The 17,820-nt window shown below is 43.1% G+C and overlaps 2 protein-coding genes across 3 annotated transcripts in view; one reads left to right on the top strand and one right to left on the bottom strand.

Annotated features, from left to right (window-relative positions):
• tacr2 (tachykinin receptor 2) overlaps positions 1-13,341 on the bottom strand; it is a 33,248-nt gene extending 19,907 nt beyond the window's left edge. The window contains 1 exon segment of the mRNA XM_026294136.1: positions 13,160-13,341. The gene's annotated coding sequence lies outside the window, so the exon portion shown is untranslated.
• A 2,680-nt stretch (positions 13,342-16,021) lies between these two features.
• Positions 16,022-17,820, top strand: part of tspan15 (tetraspanin 15) — a 64,449-nt gene continuing 62,650 nt past the window's right edge. For both annotated transcript variants that reach the window (XM_026294042.1, XM_026294043.1), the window contains exon 1: positions 16,022-16,166. In XM_026294042.1, the coding sequence (XP_026149827.1) occupies positions 16,077-16,166 (90 nt within the window). In that variant the 5' untranslated portion in view covers positions 16,022-16,076. The remainder of the gene's footprint in view (positions 16,167-17,820) is intronic.

Here is a 17,820-nt window from a genome sequence, read left to right as displayed (position 1 = left end):
TAATAGCTAAAGGCTCTGCCTCCCATTCTACTTTTAGACCTGCACTCTGAGAGCAAAGTGCTCTATTGGGATAGTATGGTACAATGAGGTTTTTAAAGTATGAAGGAGCTTGATCATGAAGGGATTGGTATATGAGGAGAAGGATTTAATAGACTTTTATTTTTACATGCTGCATAAATTTTATTTTTTTCTGAAAAACGTCTTACACCTATTCATATATTTTACATGCAATCTACAGTTTGCACTCTTCATCCACTTTTCTCTTTTTCCTATCTCAATGCTACCATGCTTCTTCATACAAAAATACATCACTACAGTTCTCAACTATGTCAGGCAATTCAAAACATGCTTCAGCTGTTTATCAGCCAGCAATGCAGTTTACCTCAAGCTTTTTTCAGCAGTCAGCAGTCCCAAATTTTCTAGTTGGCATTATACATTGCATGATAAGTGTGACTGGGTGCAGCATAGCCTAGGGACTGGGAGTCCTGGATTAAAATAAAAATGCTTCTTCATGAGGCAGAGGTTGGGGCTGTTTATAGTCAGCAGTCACACGGCTTCACCTTTGTGTAGTGCTGTTCCATATCTACCACTCATCTCTGGAATCTATCCCATATACCACCTCTGTAGTTTGTTATGTATTATGTATTTGTAGTATATAATTGGACACTATAATAACACTCCTGTGTATTCATAAACTAAGGTTGAAAAATTGTGTTTAATAATGAAATATGAGGATTTTTTCTGTGTGAAAGGTAAAGATTAGAGATAAATATTTTACACAGAAAAACCACGGTGTATGTAGTCCAGCAGGTGAGGTGAAGGCCAGAAGGTATCTCTCACTCTCAGGGCCTCTGTTGATGCCCTGTTGCCCCGCAGGTTCCTGATCGGAGCTAGAACGCTCTCCGCCCAGTCGGCATCGCCTGGTTCCCCACTGTCAAAATGGCGATTCTCCTCTGCACCCTATGGCGATTCTCCTCTGCACCCTGAAGGAAGTTAGACAGTATGCCGGTGGTCAACAACTTCAGGGCAGACCTGCAATCTTCTGTTATAGACATACCAGCGTTGGGTGAGGATCCCAAAAGCGTTTTCAACAACTCAATAGGCTCTGGAGAGGCGATAGTTGAAGACTCATAGGTCGTCTTGAAGGCAATGGCCTGGATAGCGGCAGGTAAGGTGCAGAAGAGAGCCCTGGAGCCTCAAAACAAGAAAACTATATGCTCTGTCAAAGAGGAAGGTTTTAAGTCTAGCCTTAAAAGTACAGAGAATGTCTGTACTTTTAAATACTTTTCATCTATATTGTGTACCCCCTTTCAGCCAAAGAGAAACATAGGAAAATGGCTTCTCCAGGGGAAACCTGCTTCCAAGTGAACTGCGATACATCGTTGAAAACCGCAAAAAAATATGATTAACCTACCGTTAATGTTTCACTCAAGTTGTAACATTGTCAAATGCGCACTTATGCACTTGTAGGCTAAACCTACTGATTTATTTTTTATCAAAGCGGTATTCAGAAAATATTTTACCTCACACACACAACTAGGCGTTGCCCTGCGTCGATTGGCTCCCTAAAATTGTTCCCCTGTTTCTTCAAGTGTGGAGTCAGCAGCACCAACAACTCCTCAAACTGTCCCATGGACAAGTAGGTCCGAAGGCACCCATGGTATAGCTTCAGCTGTTGCACCCAGTGATTAGTGATAAAATTCTCCATGTTCTCTTCTTTTTAGTATAGGGTGCACCCATAATTTTCTTTTCTTCATGCTTTTTATTTAATAAAATCAGCACAAAGTCATCTTCGCTTCATGAGGAATCCATTTTTTTGTGGCGTGATGTATTTGAACCTGTAGTTGCATATTCGCGTTGCGTTTAATGTGAATATCTGTGGGGCATTGAGTTTGCCTTTAAATTTTTTGCTTTTTTGTAATGTTTATTCACGTCTCTCCGGGTGTGCAAGGGCCTTTAGACAGACAGGTGGACTTAATTTAATTATCTGATTTCTTATTTAGCAGCGTGGTGGATGAGTGGTTAGCACTGTTGCCTCACAGCAAGAAGGTTGTGACTGTTGTCTCACAGCAAGAAGGTCGTGGGTTCGCAACCCAGCCTTTCTGTGTGGAGTTTGCATCCCCGTGCATGTGTGGGTTTACTCTGGGTAATCCAGTTTCCTCCCACAGTCCAAAAACATGCATGTTAGGTTGATTGGTGACTCTAAAGTGTGAATGTGCGTGGTGGTTTGTCTATTTGTGGCCCTGTGATGGACTCACATGAGAGAATTAGAAATACACTCTGTTAGTGTTCAGTGTACCCCTGCCTTCCACCCGAAAGAGAGCTAGGCTCCAGCAGATCCCTGCGACCCTGGTTAAGGAATAAGCGGGTATAGAAAATGGAATGGATGGATGGATTTCTTACTTATTTAGGAGCTTAATAGCAAAGCGGGTGAATACAAATGTACACAAACTTTCTGCTTTTTATTTTTTTTTAGAATTTTTTAAAAATAAATCTTTTGTTTCATTTTACTTCATCAACTTGGATGAATGGATGTAGATCCACTACATAAAAGCCAAGTAAAAATCCATTTAAATTCCAGGTTGTAATGCAACAAAATAGGAAAAAGGGGAGTGAATACTTTAAACTCTGAGTATATATATATATAGAAGAAGAAGAAGAAGAAGTAGTACTTTATTATCCCCAAGGGGAAATTCAGTTGTTACAGCAGTTATTAAATTTGCGATTATTTAAATTATATTGATTAATAGTAATTCATAAAGTAATTAATAAAGTAATAAAGTCCATCCATCCATCCATCTTCTACCGCTTATCCGGGGCAGGGTCGCGGGGGCAGTAGCCGAATCAGGGATACCCAGACTTCCTTCTCCCTGGACACTTCCTCCAGCTCTTCCGGGGGGACACCGAGGTGTTCCCAGGCCAGCTGGGAGACATAGTCCCTCCAGCGTGTCCTGGGTCTTCCCCGGGGCCTCCTCCCGGTGGGACATGCCCGGAACACCTCCCCAGGAAGGCGCCCAGGAGGCATCCGAAACAGATGCCCGAGCCACCTCAACTGACTCCTCTCGATGTGGAGGAGCAGCGGCTCTACTCCGAGCTCCTCCCGGGTGACCGAGCTCCTCACCCTATCTCTAAGGGAGCGCCCAGCCACCCTGCGGAGGAAGCTCATTTCAGCCGCTTGTATCCGCGATCTCGTTCTTTCGGTCATGACCCAAAGCTCATGACCATAGGTGAGAGTAGGAACGTAGATTGACCGGTAAATCGAGAGCTTCGCCTTCCGGCTCAGCTCCTTCTTCACCACAACAGACCGGTACACCGACCGCATTACTGCTGCCGATGCCCCGATCCATCTGTCAATCTCACGTTCCGTCCTTCCCTCACTCGTGAACAAGACCCCGAGATACTTAAACTCCTCCACTTGAGGCAGGATCTCTCCCCTGGCCTGGAGATGGCAAACCACCTTTTTCCGGTTGAGTACCATGGCCTCGGACTTGGAGGTGCTGATTCTCATCCCAGCCACTTCACACTCGGTTGCAAACCGCCCCAGCGAACGCTGGAGATCCTGGCTCGATGGAGCCAACAGGACAACATCATCTGCAAAAAGCAGAGATGAAATCCTGTGGTCCCCGAACTGGACTCCCTCCGGCCCCTGGCTGCGCCTAGAAATTCTGTCCATAAAAGTAATGAACAGAACCGGTGACAAAGGGCAGCCCTGCCGGAGTCCAACGTGTACTGGGAACAGGTCTGACTTACAACCGGCAATGCGAACCAAGCTCCTGCTCCGTTTGTACAGAGACCGGATAGCCCCCAGCAAAGAGCCCCGGACCCCATACTCCTGGAGCACCTCCCACAGGATGTCACGAGGGACCCGGTCGAATGCCTTCTCCAAGTCCACAAAACACATGTGGACTGGTTGGGCAAACTCCCATGAACCCTCGTGCACCCTCGAGAGTGTGTAGAGCTGGTCCAGTGTTCCATGCCCAGGACGGAAACCACATTGTTCCTCCTGGATCCGAGGTTCGACCACCGGCCGGATCCTCCTCTCCAGCACCCTGGCATAGACCTTCCCCGGGAGGCTGAGGAGTGTGATCCCTCTGTAGTTGGAACACACCCTCCGGTCCCCCTTCTTAAAAAGAGGAACCACCACCTCAGTCTGCCAATCCAGGGGTACTGTCCCCGAACGCCACGTGATGTTGCACAGGCGTGTCAGCCATGACAGCCCAACAACATCCAGACACTTGAGGTACTCGGGACGGATCTCATCCACCCACGGTGCTTTGCCACAGAGGAGCTGCCGAACTACCTCAGGACTTCGGCTTGGGTGATGGATGGATCAGCCTCCGAATCCCCAGCCCCTGCTTCCCTTATGGAAGACGTGTTGACGGGATTGAGGAGATCCTCGAAGTATTCCTTCCACCGTCCGACAATATCCCCAGTCGAGGTCAGCAGCTCACCACTTCCACTGTAAACAGCATTGGTAGAGCACTGCTTCCCCCTCCTGAGGCGCCGGACGGTTTGCCAGAATTTCTTCGGGGTCGACAGGTAGTCCTTCTTTCTTCCTGTCCTCCTTTGACATGTCCTGACATTTGTGCTTTTTTCAGTGTTTTTTAAACATATTAATGTCTAAAGTCTAATAACACTGTAATCAGCACAAAATTGGCTACAATAATATGTGAGCAGCAAGTTTATACATTATTGTGTTTTTGAGAAAAAAGTGGCTATGCATGGTTAGTGAAAAACTACAATTTTTTACTCACTGAAATAAGACCATAAAACACAAACAGAACATTGGTTCACAAGACTTTGGAGACCAGCATGTTGTAGGCTAAAGTGTTAACTTCAGAGTTCTGTGAATGTCATCTTGTTCACTCATTCACAGTAAACAATACACTGATTTAAATTTTCTAAGACTTTCTATGTCCAGAAAGGCCATATGCAAGAGGGTGTGTCTGAGGATGAATAGTCATGTGATTTACCTGAGAACACAAAAGACGCACTGAACGACCAGACAAAGGCGCGCATAATGAGCCTTTCAGTCAATGTAGATGGGACGGATTAGTGCAGCACAATACAACACAATGAGGAGCCAAACGATCCTCATTCGAGTTAAAATCAGTGTTTTTACTCTGAGGACAAGCTAACCTATTTGTCTCTGCGTGGAATGTAAGGAGCGCCACTTCACGTGCGTAACGCGCCATCATCCAAACACGCCGAAAAAGTGAGTAAATTCTATGATGAAGTTTGATATTTTGTGTCATTTCTCGGGGGTGTGCACATATTTACCTGGTTCACCTGAGATTATTTACATGTGAACAGTGGACAGTGTACAAGGCGGGACCGCATTACCTGTAATGAGGTGAGACAGGAAAAAACTGACTTCTCCTTACGTTCATACGGATTAAATAAAAAGTGATGATTTGTTTTTGACTTGAATTGTTTCACTCAAAAGAAAACATTTCAAGCTTTCTAGCCATATAATTCTTATATTTATGAGGCAAGTATTCGCTGAGATTCTGGTTGTTTTATTTACGCGTCTGTGAAGAGAAATGACAGAGACAGAAAAGTCCGAGAGCGCACCCTGTCGGCTTTCTTTATTTAAAAAAAGCACAACGTTTTGTTGTTATTATGATGGTATACCACTAAAACTAGACCCTTTACAGATTTGAATGATATACTTCTTTTATCCGTACGATCAGAATTGACAGAGTAATTTAAGTTTGTTTCGGCCCTATCAGAAAAGAGGGTTAAAGACCCCTCTGACAGTGGGTTCGACCAAACATTCCCAACAGCTCCTCACAGTGCATTTGGGCCTGCCAAGTCTGTCCCGCTTCCTCCTCCGCCAGCGGATCCAACTCACCACGAGGTGGTGATCAATTGACAGCTCTGCCCCTCTCTTCACCTGAGTGTCCAAGACATACGGCCGAAGGTCAGATGACACGACTACAAAGTCGATCATTGACCTCCGGCCTAGGGTGTCCTGGTGCCATATGCACTGATGGACACCCTTATGCTTGAACATGATGTTCGTTATGGACAAACTGTGACTAGCACAGAAGTCCAACAACAGAACTCCACTCGGGTTCGCATCGGGGAGGCCGTTCCTCCCAATCACGCCCCTCCAGGTTTCACTGTCGCTGCCCACGTGAGCGTTGAAGTCCCCGAACAGAATTATGGAGTCCCCGGTAAGAGCACCTTTCAGCACCCCCCCGAGAGACTCCAAAAAGGCCGGGTACTCAGCACTGTTGTTTGGCCCATAAGCTGAAACAACAGTGAGAGACCTATCCCCGACCCGAAGGCGCAGGGAAACGACCCTTTCACTCTGGGGGGAAAACTCCAACACGTTGCGGCTGAGCTGGGGAGCTATGAGCAAGCCCACACCAGCTCGCCGCCACTCACCGCGAGCAACTCCAGAGTAGAAGAGAGTCCAGCCCCTCTCATGGAGCTGGGTTCCAGAGCCCAGGCTGTGCGTGGAGGTGAGCCCAACTATCTCTAGTCGGTACCGCTCAACCTCCCGCACAAGCTCAGGCTCCTCCCCCCCCAGTGAGGTGACATTCCATGTCCCTAGAGCCAGTTTCAGCATCCAGGGATCGGGTCGCCGAGTTCCCCGTCCTCGACCACTGCCCAATCCACTATGCACCAGCCCCTTATGGATCTTCCTGCGGGTTGTGGGTCCACAGAAGGATGGCCCCACGTCACTCTTTCGGGCTTTGCCCGGCTGGGCCCCATGGGGGGAGACCCAGCCACCACGCGCTCGCCTACGAGCCCGAACCCCAGGCCTGGCTCCAGGGTGGGGCTGCAGCTTCGCCATGCCGGGCGACGTCACGGTCCTCAATTGTCGCTCCATAAGGGGTCACTGAACCGCTCTTAGTCTGGTCCGTCACCTAGGACCTGTTTGCCTTGGGAGACCCTGCCAGGGGCATATAGCCCCGGACAACATAGCTCCTAGGAGGGTTAAAAAGGTACAGATTATTTAGTCTGTTGGCACTCAAACCCCTCCACCACGATAAGGTGGTGGTTCAAGGAGGGGAAGTAATAAAGTAATTAACTATTTATTTAGGGGGGGTTTGTGTGTGTGTGTGTGTGTGTGTATGTGTATGTGCGTTATTGTTTATATTGAGGAATTATAGAGTCTTATGGCCGTGGACACAAATGACTTCCTGAATCTTTCAGTCTTGGCTTTAGGGGGAATTAGTCTGTGGCTGAATGAACTTCCCATTCGCCACAGTTCCTCATGAAGTGGGTGGGCAGGATTGTCCAATATGGAGTTTATTTTGTCCACCATCCTCCTCTCTGCCACAGCCTCCAGACTGTCCAGTTCCAGTCCAACAACAGATTTTGCCTTCCTGATTAACTTATTTAGTCTGTTGGCCTCACCAGCCTTGATGCCACCTCCCCAGCACACAACTGCAAAGAACAGTGCACTCGCTACTACAGACTGATAGAACATCTTCAGTAGCTTGTTGCACACACCAAAAGAACAGTGTCTCCTGAAGAAGAACAGTCTGCTCTGTCCTTTCTTGAAGAGTGCATCTGTATTGTTTGACCAGTCCAGTTTGTTGTTAATGTGGACTCCAAGGTATTTGTAGGAGTCCACAATCTCTACTTCGTCTCCAAGGATGGAGACAGGGACTGGGGTCTTCCTGTTCCTCCTAAAGTCCACCACCAGTTCTCTGGTTTTCTTGATGTTGAGCTTTAGACAGTTGTTGTAACACCAATCAACAAAGCTCTGTATTCCTCCTCGTTTTTATTGTTGATGCATCCAATGATTGAAGAGTCATCAGAGAACTTTTGGAGGTGACAGGTTCCTGAGTTGTAGCGGAAGTCTGAGGTGTAGAGTGTAAACAGGAATGGTGCTAGTACAGTTCCTTGAGGTGCACCGGTGCTGCTCATCACCACATCAGATATGCAGCCATCTAAGCGAACAAACTGTGGCCGCCCAGTGAGGTAGTCTTTGATCCACTCCACCATACCTGCGGGAACCTCCATATCCTGCATCTTTGCACTTAGCAGGTGGGGCTGAATAGTGTTGAAAGCACTTGAAAAGTCAAAAAACATGACTCTCACAGTGTTGCCCTGCCTCTCCAGATGGGAGTATGCTCTGTGCATTAAGAAGATGATGGCATCTTCCACTCCGATGTGTTCTTGATATGCAAACTGCAGGGGGTCCAGAAATTCAGACACTTGGGACCTCAGGTGTTGCAGGACCAGTCTCTCAAACACTTTCATGACATGTGATGTTAGCGCTACTGGTCTGAAGTCACTAAGGGTACTGGGACGGGTTCTTTTTGGTAATGGGACAATACAGGAAGTTTTCCATAACTTAGGCACCTTTTTGAGCCTCAGAGAGAGGTTGAAGAGTTTCTGAAAAACCTCTGCAAGCTGTCCAGCACACACCTTAAGTACTCTGGGACTGATCTCATCTGGTCCTTTTGCTTTGTTGACCTTTAGTTTAGCTAGTTCCTTCCTCACCTGTTCTGTGGCAAAGGCTGGGCCTGTGTATTGTGTTGATGAGGAGTCAGGTGATGAGGGCAGGGGAAGGAGTTATTGGAGGTGAGGTATACTTCAATGTTGTATGGCTGCTGATAGAGGAGATGGTATCAGTGGGCAATGGGGAGGCAGCATTGGCAGAGATGTTGGGTGGGGTGATGTGAAGAGACCCCAAGGCATCAGCTAAGGTGGTATAGGGAGGAGGGATGGTGTGTGAGGACAATGGATCAGAGTAAGAAGCAGAGGTGGTGTCAAATCTATTAAAGAACAGGTTAAGTTCATTAGCAAACTTTGAGTCTCCTTCCACAGCAGTGTGCGACTTCTTATAACCAGTCATTATTTTCATCCCATTCCACACCTCTTTGATATTGTTCTGTCTCAACTTGTGCTCTACTCTGTCTCTATAGAGCTGCTTTGCCTCCCTCAACTTCCTCTTGAGTTCCTTCTGTGCAGCTCGGAGTTCCTCCTTGTCTCTTGCCATGAATGCCCTCTTCTTATTGAGGAGGCCTTTAATGTCCTTATTTATCCATGGCTTATTATTGGGGAAACAATGAACTTTTTTGGATGGAACAATATTGTCCTCACAGAAGTGGATGTAATCTGTGATGCAGTGAGAGATGCCTTCGATGTCCTCACCATGAGCGTCCATGAAAAGGTCCCAGTTTGTAACCCTGAAGCACTCCTGCAGGGCCTCCTCAGCATCCTTTGACCAAACTTTCACATATCTCTTGGTAGCAGACTGCTGTCTTACTACAGGCTTGTATGTTGGTACTAAATATATTAAGTTGGTCTGATCCACCAAGTGGGGGTAGGGCTGAAGAGCTGTATGCCTCCTTCACATTGGCATAAAGGAGATCAAGAATCTTATTTTCTCGTGTTGCACAATCCACATACTGTTTGAAGTTGGTCAGAGTTCCCAAAATACTGACATGGTTAAAATCCCCATTATTTAGTATAAGGGCACTGGGGTGTTTTGTTTGGAGACCAGTGACAACTGTGTGGATGATGTCACATGCACTCTGTGCTGCAGCTGATGGAGAAATGTAAACAGTCACAACAATGGCGTGTGAAAACTCACGGGGCAGGTAGTATGGCCTCAATCCAACTACCAACAGCTCAATGTCTGGAGTACAGATACAGTCTTTCACTGTTACATGTCCAGGGTTGCACCATTTAGAGTTAACAAAAACTGCGAGACCACCACCTACACTCTCTGTACTCTCGCTGGCTGCTAGCTAAAGCTGTAAGTTCATCCACTTTGTTGCAGAGTGACCTCACATTCCCCATAATAATTTTTGGGAGAAATGGTTTAAATCTCCTACGTCTCGATGCTTCACTCCTGCTCTGCAGCCCCTCCTGCGCCTCCTCAGGTCTTGGGGGATTTCAGGTTTTATACCAAGAAGCAGACTTGTTCCCTTGAGAGCTAACAGTTGCTCCCTTGTATAGATGCCGTTGCCACAGAAACGTGTATTTTCTGATGCAGTTTCCATAATCTCCATATGTCTTTCCACAGGAATTCGAAAAACCCAACTCATCCACTTTCATCCGTTATCAGAGAGAAAGCATAGATCTTGATTTGACTTGGATTAACAGATGATAATTCAGTAAAAAAAACTTGCAAAAAACAAAAAACAAACAGAGGAGCTGCTGTAACAGGCTGCCACCTAACAGGCGCCATTCTAGAATTTATATTTATATTTTATACTAGTTTTTATTAGTGTTTTTTCCAATAAGGAAATAATCACCTTCACTATGTCTGGAGTACTAAGGCCTCTGCTCTTCTTCTTCCACTTGCAAGATAGTCCATAGGCCAGACCGGATTTTGGTACCATTCAGAAACAGCCCTTATACAGATTACAAATGATCTCCTTCTAGCAGCAATGATTCCATTCATACCGGTCTGACCGTTCTTGACTACATATTGTCAATTTGGTATCTGCTTTCATTGTTACGCAGACAACACTCAAATTTACATTACCACTAAACCAGACATTACATCATCCCCCATTGCTCTTACAGACTGTCTCCAGGCTATCACAAAATGGATGTCAAACAACATCCTTAAACTGAATGGCAATAAAAGTGAAGTTCTTCTTATTGGATCCAAGACAACACTCTCTAAATCCCACCCCCTTGGTATGGCCCTCACTGAATCACAAGTTAAAAGTCTTGGTGTTATCTTGGACAGTACACTCTCATTCACATCACACATTAACAGTATCTCAAGTACGGCCTTTTTCCATCTCCGCATTATTTCCAGACTCCACCCACTCTACAGAAGTTCTCATAAGCACTCTGGTTACATCACACCTGGATTATTATAATTCTCTACTTTATCGGTTTACCTCAGAAACTCATTCACCGTTTACTCATTCATTCCTCATTCAGCTCCATTGGCTTCCAGTTCAGCAACAAATACAATTCAAATTCCTCTTGTTAACATGCAAAGCTCTCCATAACCCCCAACATGATCCAGCCATATACCCCGCCCCTTTCAAACCACTCTTCTTCTGCTGCTCTGCCTTCCATACCTTTATTTAAACTCAATACAATGGGTGCCCAGGCTTTCAACAGCTCAGGACCCAGACTCTGGAACTCACTCCAACTACATATTTGTAATCTTGACTCAATAGGCAGGTTGCACAACCACTTCTGCATTCTACACAAATACTGCTGCAAGCCCTGACAAGCAAACTGGACAAAAGTTTTAAGTTACATAGAAACATAGAAAACATAGAAACATACACAACTACAAAGGTAAGAAAACAACTATTAACTTATTAACTGAATGACAAACTTAGTCTAACTTAGCTAAGTGCTACCTTTCAGTATCAAAATTTTCTAATATTAACTACCTTATATGTCTAGTTTTAAGCAACGTTATGTGCTTTATCTGGCATTAATTCTCTACAACATTATAACAGTAGTGATTTGTATTTGTTATGTCATTCAGTGTCCAATAAAGGCAGGGTTTTAGGGCAGGTCAGCGTGAGAGCCTTTTGCTACAGGTCCATGGTTACAAGACTTAGACTCAAGACTCCAGTTTTTCTTTTTTGATAAATTTGCAAAAATTTCTACATTTCTGTTTTTTTCTGTCAAGATGGGGTGCTGAGTGTACATTAATGAGAAATAAAATGAACTTTTTTGATTTTGGCAAATGGCTGCAATGACACAAAGAGTGAAAAATTTAAAGGGGTCTGAATACTTTCCGTACCCACTGTAGAAAAAGAAATGGTCCACCTTCTCTCTCACTGAGCTTTGGACTTCTGGATCAATGTAGATACGTTGCACAAAGTAGTCCTCCTGCGCCCACACCACAAAGTCACACCACTACATTCTGGTGATGAGCAGCTGTCTTTGCACTTGCTAATAGTACGCATGGCTCTTCCTTAGTTTAGCAGAACCACATTCCATTTGCATGTATTTGCAGTCCATAAAGTTTTGCACACTGGGACATTTGAATTCTACCAGGCCAAACTAAGGGTATTCAGTGGGGTCTGAATACTTTTCCGTACCCACTGTACATATACATGCCAAAATACCTGTCTTTGAAAAGTTAACTATGAAAAAACTCAATAATTCACAACCATTGGATTAAATACTTGACTAACAAAAATGATAACTGTATTTAAGTTATGCTGTACAGTAGTTACATGTTACAACAGTTCATTGTACAATTAATTTCAAATAACCAGAAACATAATAATTATTATTATAACCACAATAAAGAATTCTTTATTGTGATTATTAAGTCAATAAAGTCTTTACACACTCCAACGAAATGTGGTTGTCCTGCCGTTACCTGCCAAAGTCCAAGCAAAGAAGGTGTCCTGGGTAGGTTGAACGCTCGCCAGCTACAATACCAGAGCAAAACAGCACTTCACCTACTCCAGTATGTCTCTAGGAGCGAACTGACATTGTTTACAGCAATACACTGAGACCATTATTCCCAAGAACACAACAAATTTATTTTTTTATTTTTTTAGCTAGGCCAGTAAATTGTCAAATTTTTAATTGCCTCGTAGATGTTACACTTCGCCTCGAAAATCCATGTAGGCCACACAGTCGTTATTCCTGTGGCAAGTTATTAGCCATATACAGCATAAATGTCTTTGAAAATGGAATGATAAGCAACTAAACTAAACCCCGTATGTTCTGGGATCATCTCTTGTGTCCTTCTTTTTAAATTAAAATGGCAAAATTGTTGAATACAGTTCCTAGAAGAAACTGCTCAAGCGCAATGAATATAAATAAACGGCAAAGTCATGTTAAATGTAAACGTATTGAATACGTTGCTAACAAACGTAATCATAGACAAATTACCTTTGTTAGCAATTAATTAGCAAAACGTAAATTAGAATGCAAGTAACGTAATTTTTAGGAGACGGTTGAGTCTCCTGATGTCTTACTATTACAGTAGCGCATGCTGGTTTTAATATACAATTTCCTTGTGCGTCTAACGCAGACATTTGCACTTTCTTTTTTCCTGGCTTGCTCAAAAATAGGTTTTAATATCCTAGCTGTTATGAAGTCAAAGTAATTCACAAGCCCAAAAGCAAACAGTTAAGGCATTAAGGCATATTCGCAATAATAGTCCGATTTGACAACACGTAAGTACGAAATGGATTTATTAACGAACACTAATAACATTGATGATTTCTTTTATAGAGCTTACCTTTCTATTTACGCTGCTGACTTCTCAGTTTTAATTTTATTTGTTCAAGCCACAGCTGATAATATCGGAGATTTTGACTTTTGACATCCAATAATCCATCAACTCATTCCAATACATCTCTACTCTCTTTCCCACATTGACGAGCATAAAAACTGTCTCGTTCTCCTGATTGTGGCATTTGCTGGTGAGAGTGACTGGGATGCACAGCCAGCACTGCACGCGACTGTGCGCGTAGAGCTGTGCCGACTCCAAATGAAACATTTCACAAGAACATAACAGACATAGCAAAAATAGCTCTTGATGATTTTACAGAAATTTTAGATTGAAATTCTGAGGTAGCCTGTGTGTTTGCTGTGAACTATATCCATCTGAGTGAAACAGACCAGATTAGTAAAATAAGAAAAGCTAATGGGAAATAGAAAGGTGCACAAAGAATTTTTTGAAGTTCTCATGAAGATTCTCAACCTGTGGTGAACTGCAGGGCTGGAAACAGAGGTTAATCCTGAAGGCTGGAATACTTATAAAGTACACCTCTGTGCTTGCAGTTACTGCAGTCATACAGTAAACATAAATGAATATATGAAAGTCCACATGTGCCTGTGGTTGTGCACATTATGTGCATATGTGTGTTTAGGAGTTATACAATGTAAATATGTAACCTACTACATGTTTACTATAAAAGACACTCATATCTTGCTGCATTGTTCATGTGCACATTTGGGATATTTGATAACTTAATTTGTGTCTATTCTTGCCAGTCCTTGCTGTTATATTTTCCTTTTTGTTTTTTCTCACCTAACTAAAACTTTGCGCACTCCCTCCTGCTTTGTGTGATTTTTTTCCCCCATTAGAAATCTGCTGCATGTTTGCGCCAAAAAGAACAGAGCAGCTGGGTTAAACTCATTCTGTCTTTGTGTGTGTACAGTATGCACTGTATGTGTGTATTTTTACAGGCCAGTAGGGCCTGATGAAGGGCCTGTTGAAGGATATAAGCAGGGGAATAAAACCATTTACCAAGATGGTGTAACTGTGCCTCCTCAGTAAATTTGGGGCATTGTGGAAGGACGATGAACAGTGGTGACTATCCAGGATGAAGAGATGATATAATTTGCTTACCACTGACTATCATGCAGGCCGCATCTTCTCACATTGCTTTATCACCTGACTATCATGGTGTAATGGATAAGGAGTTGGACTTGTAACCTGAAAATTGCAAGTTTGAGTCTCAGGTCTGCCAGGAATTGTCGGTGGAACAGAGCAAATAGCCAGCACCCTGTCCACCCTCCATACCACGACTAAGCAAGGCACTGGCAGCCCGGGTGTGTGCCCACCTTGGGTGCCAGTGGTTCCCATTTGTGGGACTAGTAAGGGTAACTTAAACTTGATGAACATTTTAGACATAGTAACTAGTCAGTAGTGTGTTTGTAGTCAGTAAAACATCACTGACAGAAAAAAAAAATCAGTAAATTCAGTTTTAGGAATCTCAGACTATAAATTAATTGTTATTAAAACATGAAGGTGATGGCTTGCTAGAGACATATGAAGGAGGTGTACTTTATAAGTATTTCAGCCTTCAGGCTGGAAACCTCTGTTTCTAGCCCTGCAGTTCACCACGGGTTGAGAATCTTCATGAGAACTTCAAAAACAACTTAAAAAAAATCTTTATTGACACCATCAGCTGGTTTAGTTGCTGTTTGAGTCACACCCACTCTAGTGTAGAGTGTGAGTGTAGCTGATTTGTTTTATTTATTATCTTTATTTTGGTGAACATTCTAAAAACCTCACTGTGTAATTTTATTTTGGGAAATATTTGCTTTGTGTGTTGCTAATCTTATTTTGAGATAAGTGTAAACCCTTTGTGTGCAATAGTTACTTTTTACTTGTTGTAGCGGGGGCTTTAATTAATGAAACACACAACAGACGCACATGTAGCGTCATAACAGGTTCCCGGCAAAAGCTGGATAATGCTGGTGTTGGTAAGATGTGTTTTGATGCTCTTTTTACTTCAACTAAGCTTCATATGTCTTTAAAAAAGAAAAAGCTGAATAATGCTGGTGCTGGAGACTGGGAGAGAGTCTACCTGTGTGTGTGTGTGTGTGTCTGTGTGTGTGTGTGTGTACTGACTGAGCCCCCTGCTACTGTGTGTTTAGAATAAAGCTGCAGGTCCTGGATTTTGGTGTGCCTGGTGTTAATGCACATTAACGACCACCCTACAGCTGCTACATGAGCTTCATATATTTTCCTGCCAAAATTACCACGCAACGTTTTAGATTTATGAGCTTTCATACTGCATTAAATCCAGGACAAAATGTTTTAATGATCATGTGTATGCTGCAGAATATGTTTGCGTATAGGCCTATTTAATTTATGCAATGTGTATATTGGATAATTTTGGAGTCTCAGTTGACCTATAGCATTTATAGAAGATTGCCGTCACTTACACATCTGCAGTAAGTTGAGTGAGGTGATGAGTGTGTGTGGCTCTAACAAAGGCACTCCATGAACATCTCCATCAAATGATTGGAACGGTCACATTTTTCCATTTGCCATTATCTATAGGATTCATTGGGACAGACAGTAACAGTCTATATGCCTCTCTACAATTTTTCATCATAAAGGGACGAAATTACGTTTTAAAAATAAATTGTTTGTTACTCTTCAGTCCATAAAACCTAAGCTACTACTCAAAGACAAGACATAAAATATATGTAAAAACAAAAATAATTAGTCATTCGAAAATAAAATCTCACTGAAGATGTTATAACGTAAAACCAGTTCATATCAATCCACAATCCACCTTTTGGCTACATCTATGCATCATTCCTGCGAGCGCTCCCAGGTGTGGTGATCACAACACGGAAGTGTGTTAACAGCACCACAGAGAATCGCTGAAATCAGCTGTCCTTAGCTAGACACAATGTCCAACAGTGAAGATATACGATACTGTCAGAGATGCTCCTATATTTTTCTCAAATTCACCCTGTTTGCCTATGCCATCGGCTGGTGGGTAAGTACCGCTATGGTTGTCGTTTGTTAAAGAGAAGGGCACGCTTGAGTTGCACAGATATTCTGGACGCATAGGGAAAACAGGATGTGCGTGTCTCTACTGTATCTGTGTAACCTACACTGTTGAATGCCATCGAAAAATATGAATATAATTTGTTTTGCCATAAAGGCTTCAAGACTTTATCTCTTTGAAATAACCGCGTTCAGTTTTGTGACTACAGTTTTGCAGTGACAGGTGTTGTACCTGTTAGAAGAATGTTAGTTTACCTACTAGAATACAGTACATAACCTGTATACTATAAGAGGACCACACCCTCCTCTGCACCTTTGCCCTACTCCTTACGCGCGATGTACGGCACAGAGCTGCTGAAGAGAAAAAGAAAGGAATGGCAAATTCTGTTTTTCTGGGTGATTTAATGAACTATGTGTATGTTATGGTTGAGTCCTCCTATGTTCAGCAGTTCGGTAACGTTAGCTCGAGATTCACAGATTCGAACTTCCGGCTTCAATAAATCTTAAAAGAAACACAAAAAATACTGTAACGTGATTCCTCTCACACAGACTATGTACTACAACCAATAATCATTTATATTTCGGGCGCCACACACAACATAGCTCTACAGGCGCTGAGGTGCTTAGGGACCGTGAATAAATGGCAATACGACAGCGGAAATATTCAATTCAGGAATATGCACTGTAGTGAACTCAAATTCATGTCACACATCAAGGGACTGCTATTTAACACACTACAACCATAACTATTGTCAGTTTTGGCTTTGACTAACATTTATTTATTATTTTAAGGATTTTATTGTTTCTTATGCAACATTATATTTCATATCTCCCATATTGTTTACTGTAGTAACTCTTGTCACACAGGAGGGTGAACTCCTCTTTGGACTACAACTCTTAGGTTGGCCATTTTCACTGCAATATTTTTTATGATTTTCTATTGCTATTTTATGCAACATTATATTCCATATGTCAAATATTGTTTGTTGTAACTTCACCCTTGACGTGTGACAAGAGTTTGGTGTTACTACAGCAAACAACATGGGAGATATGGAGTATAATATTGCATAAAAAGGGGGAAAAAATCATATAAATATGGCAGAGTGAAAATGGCGAAAATAAGAGTGTAGCCTGTAGAGGAAAGTGACATTGTCAACAAAGTTTGTTCTCGCCACCTTGAGAAAACGAACAAATCTCTTGCTTCTCGTGGAGTATGTATCAGGCTTTAGTTGCACTTCTTTTGCTCCTCTGGCTTCTCCTGTGACTTATACAGCGAAGTGACTTGCATGTGTAGCTATATTAACAGTAATTGTGCTGAGTAGTTAGTAGCGTTAGATGGCACTCTTGACTCAACTGAAGGTAACACTGTACTGCTAACCATTGACGGTATGGTACCGGTAACACCGGTACGGTGGTGGACCGATACAGTGTGACGTCACCCATAGCGTTACACACACTGAGAATGAAGCCAATTCAGTCACCATTTTCAGCCGTTATGAACGTTGCCATGTTGCTTTTCTTTAGCCAGAAGTACCATGTACAATTACATGTTACAATTAATTATGTAAAATTAATTCTATGTATAAAATGACCAGAGCCATAATATGTATGGGTGAAGCAACAGTCAGCCACCCTGTCAATCA

The sequence above is a fragment of the Mastacembelus armatus genome, chromosome 3 (assembly GCF_900324485.2).
Source record: "Mastacembelus armatus chromosome 3, fMasArm1.2, whole genome shotgun sequence".
In the NCBI taxonomy this organism is placed as follows: domain Eukaryota; kingdom Metazoa; phylum Chordata; class Actinopteri; order Synbranchiformes; family Mastacembelidae; genus Mastacembelus; species Mastacembelus armatus.
This window is presented reverse-complemented; position numbering and strand designations above follow the sequence as displayed.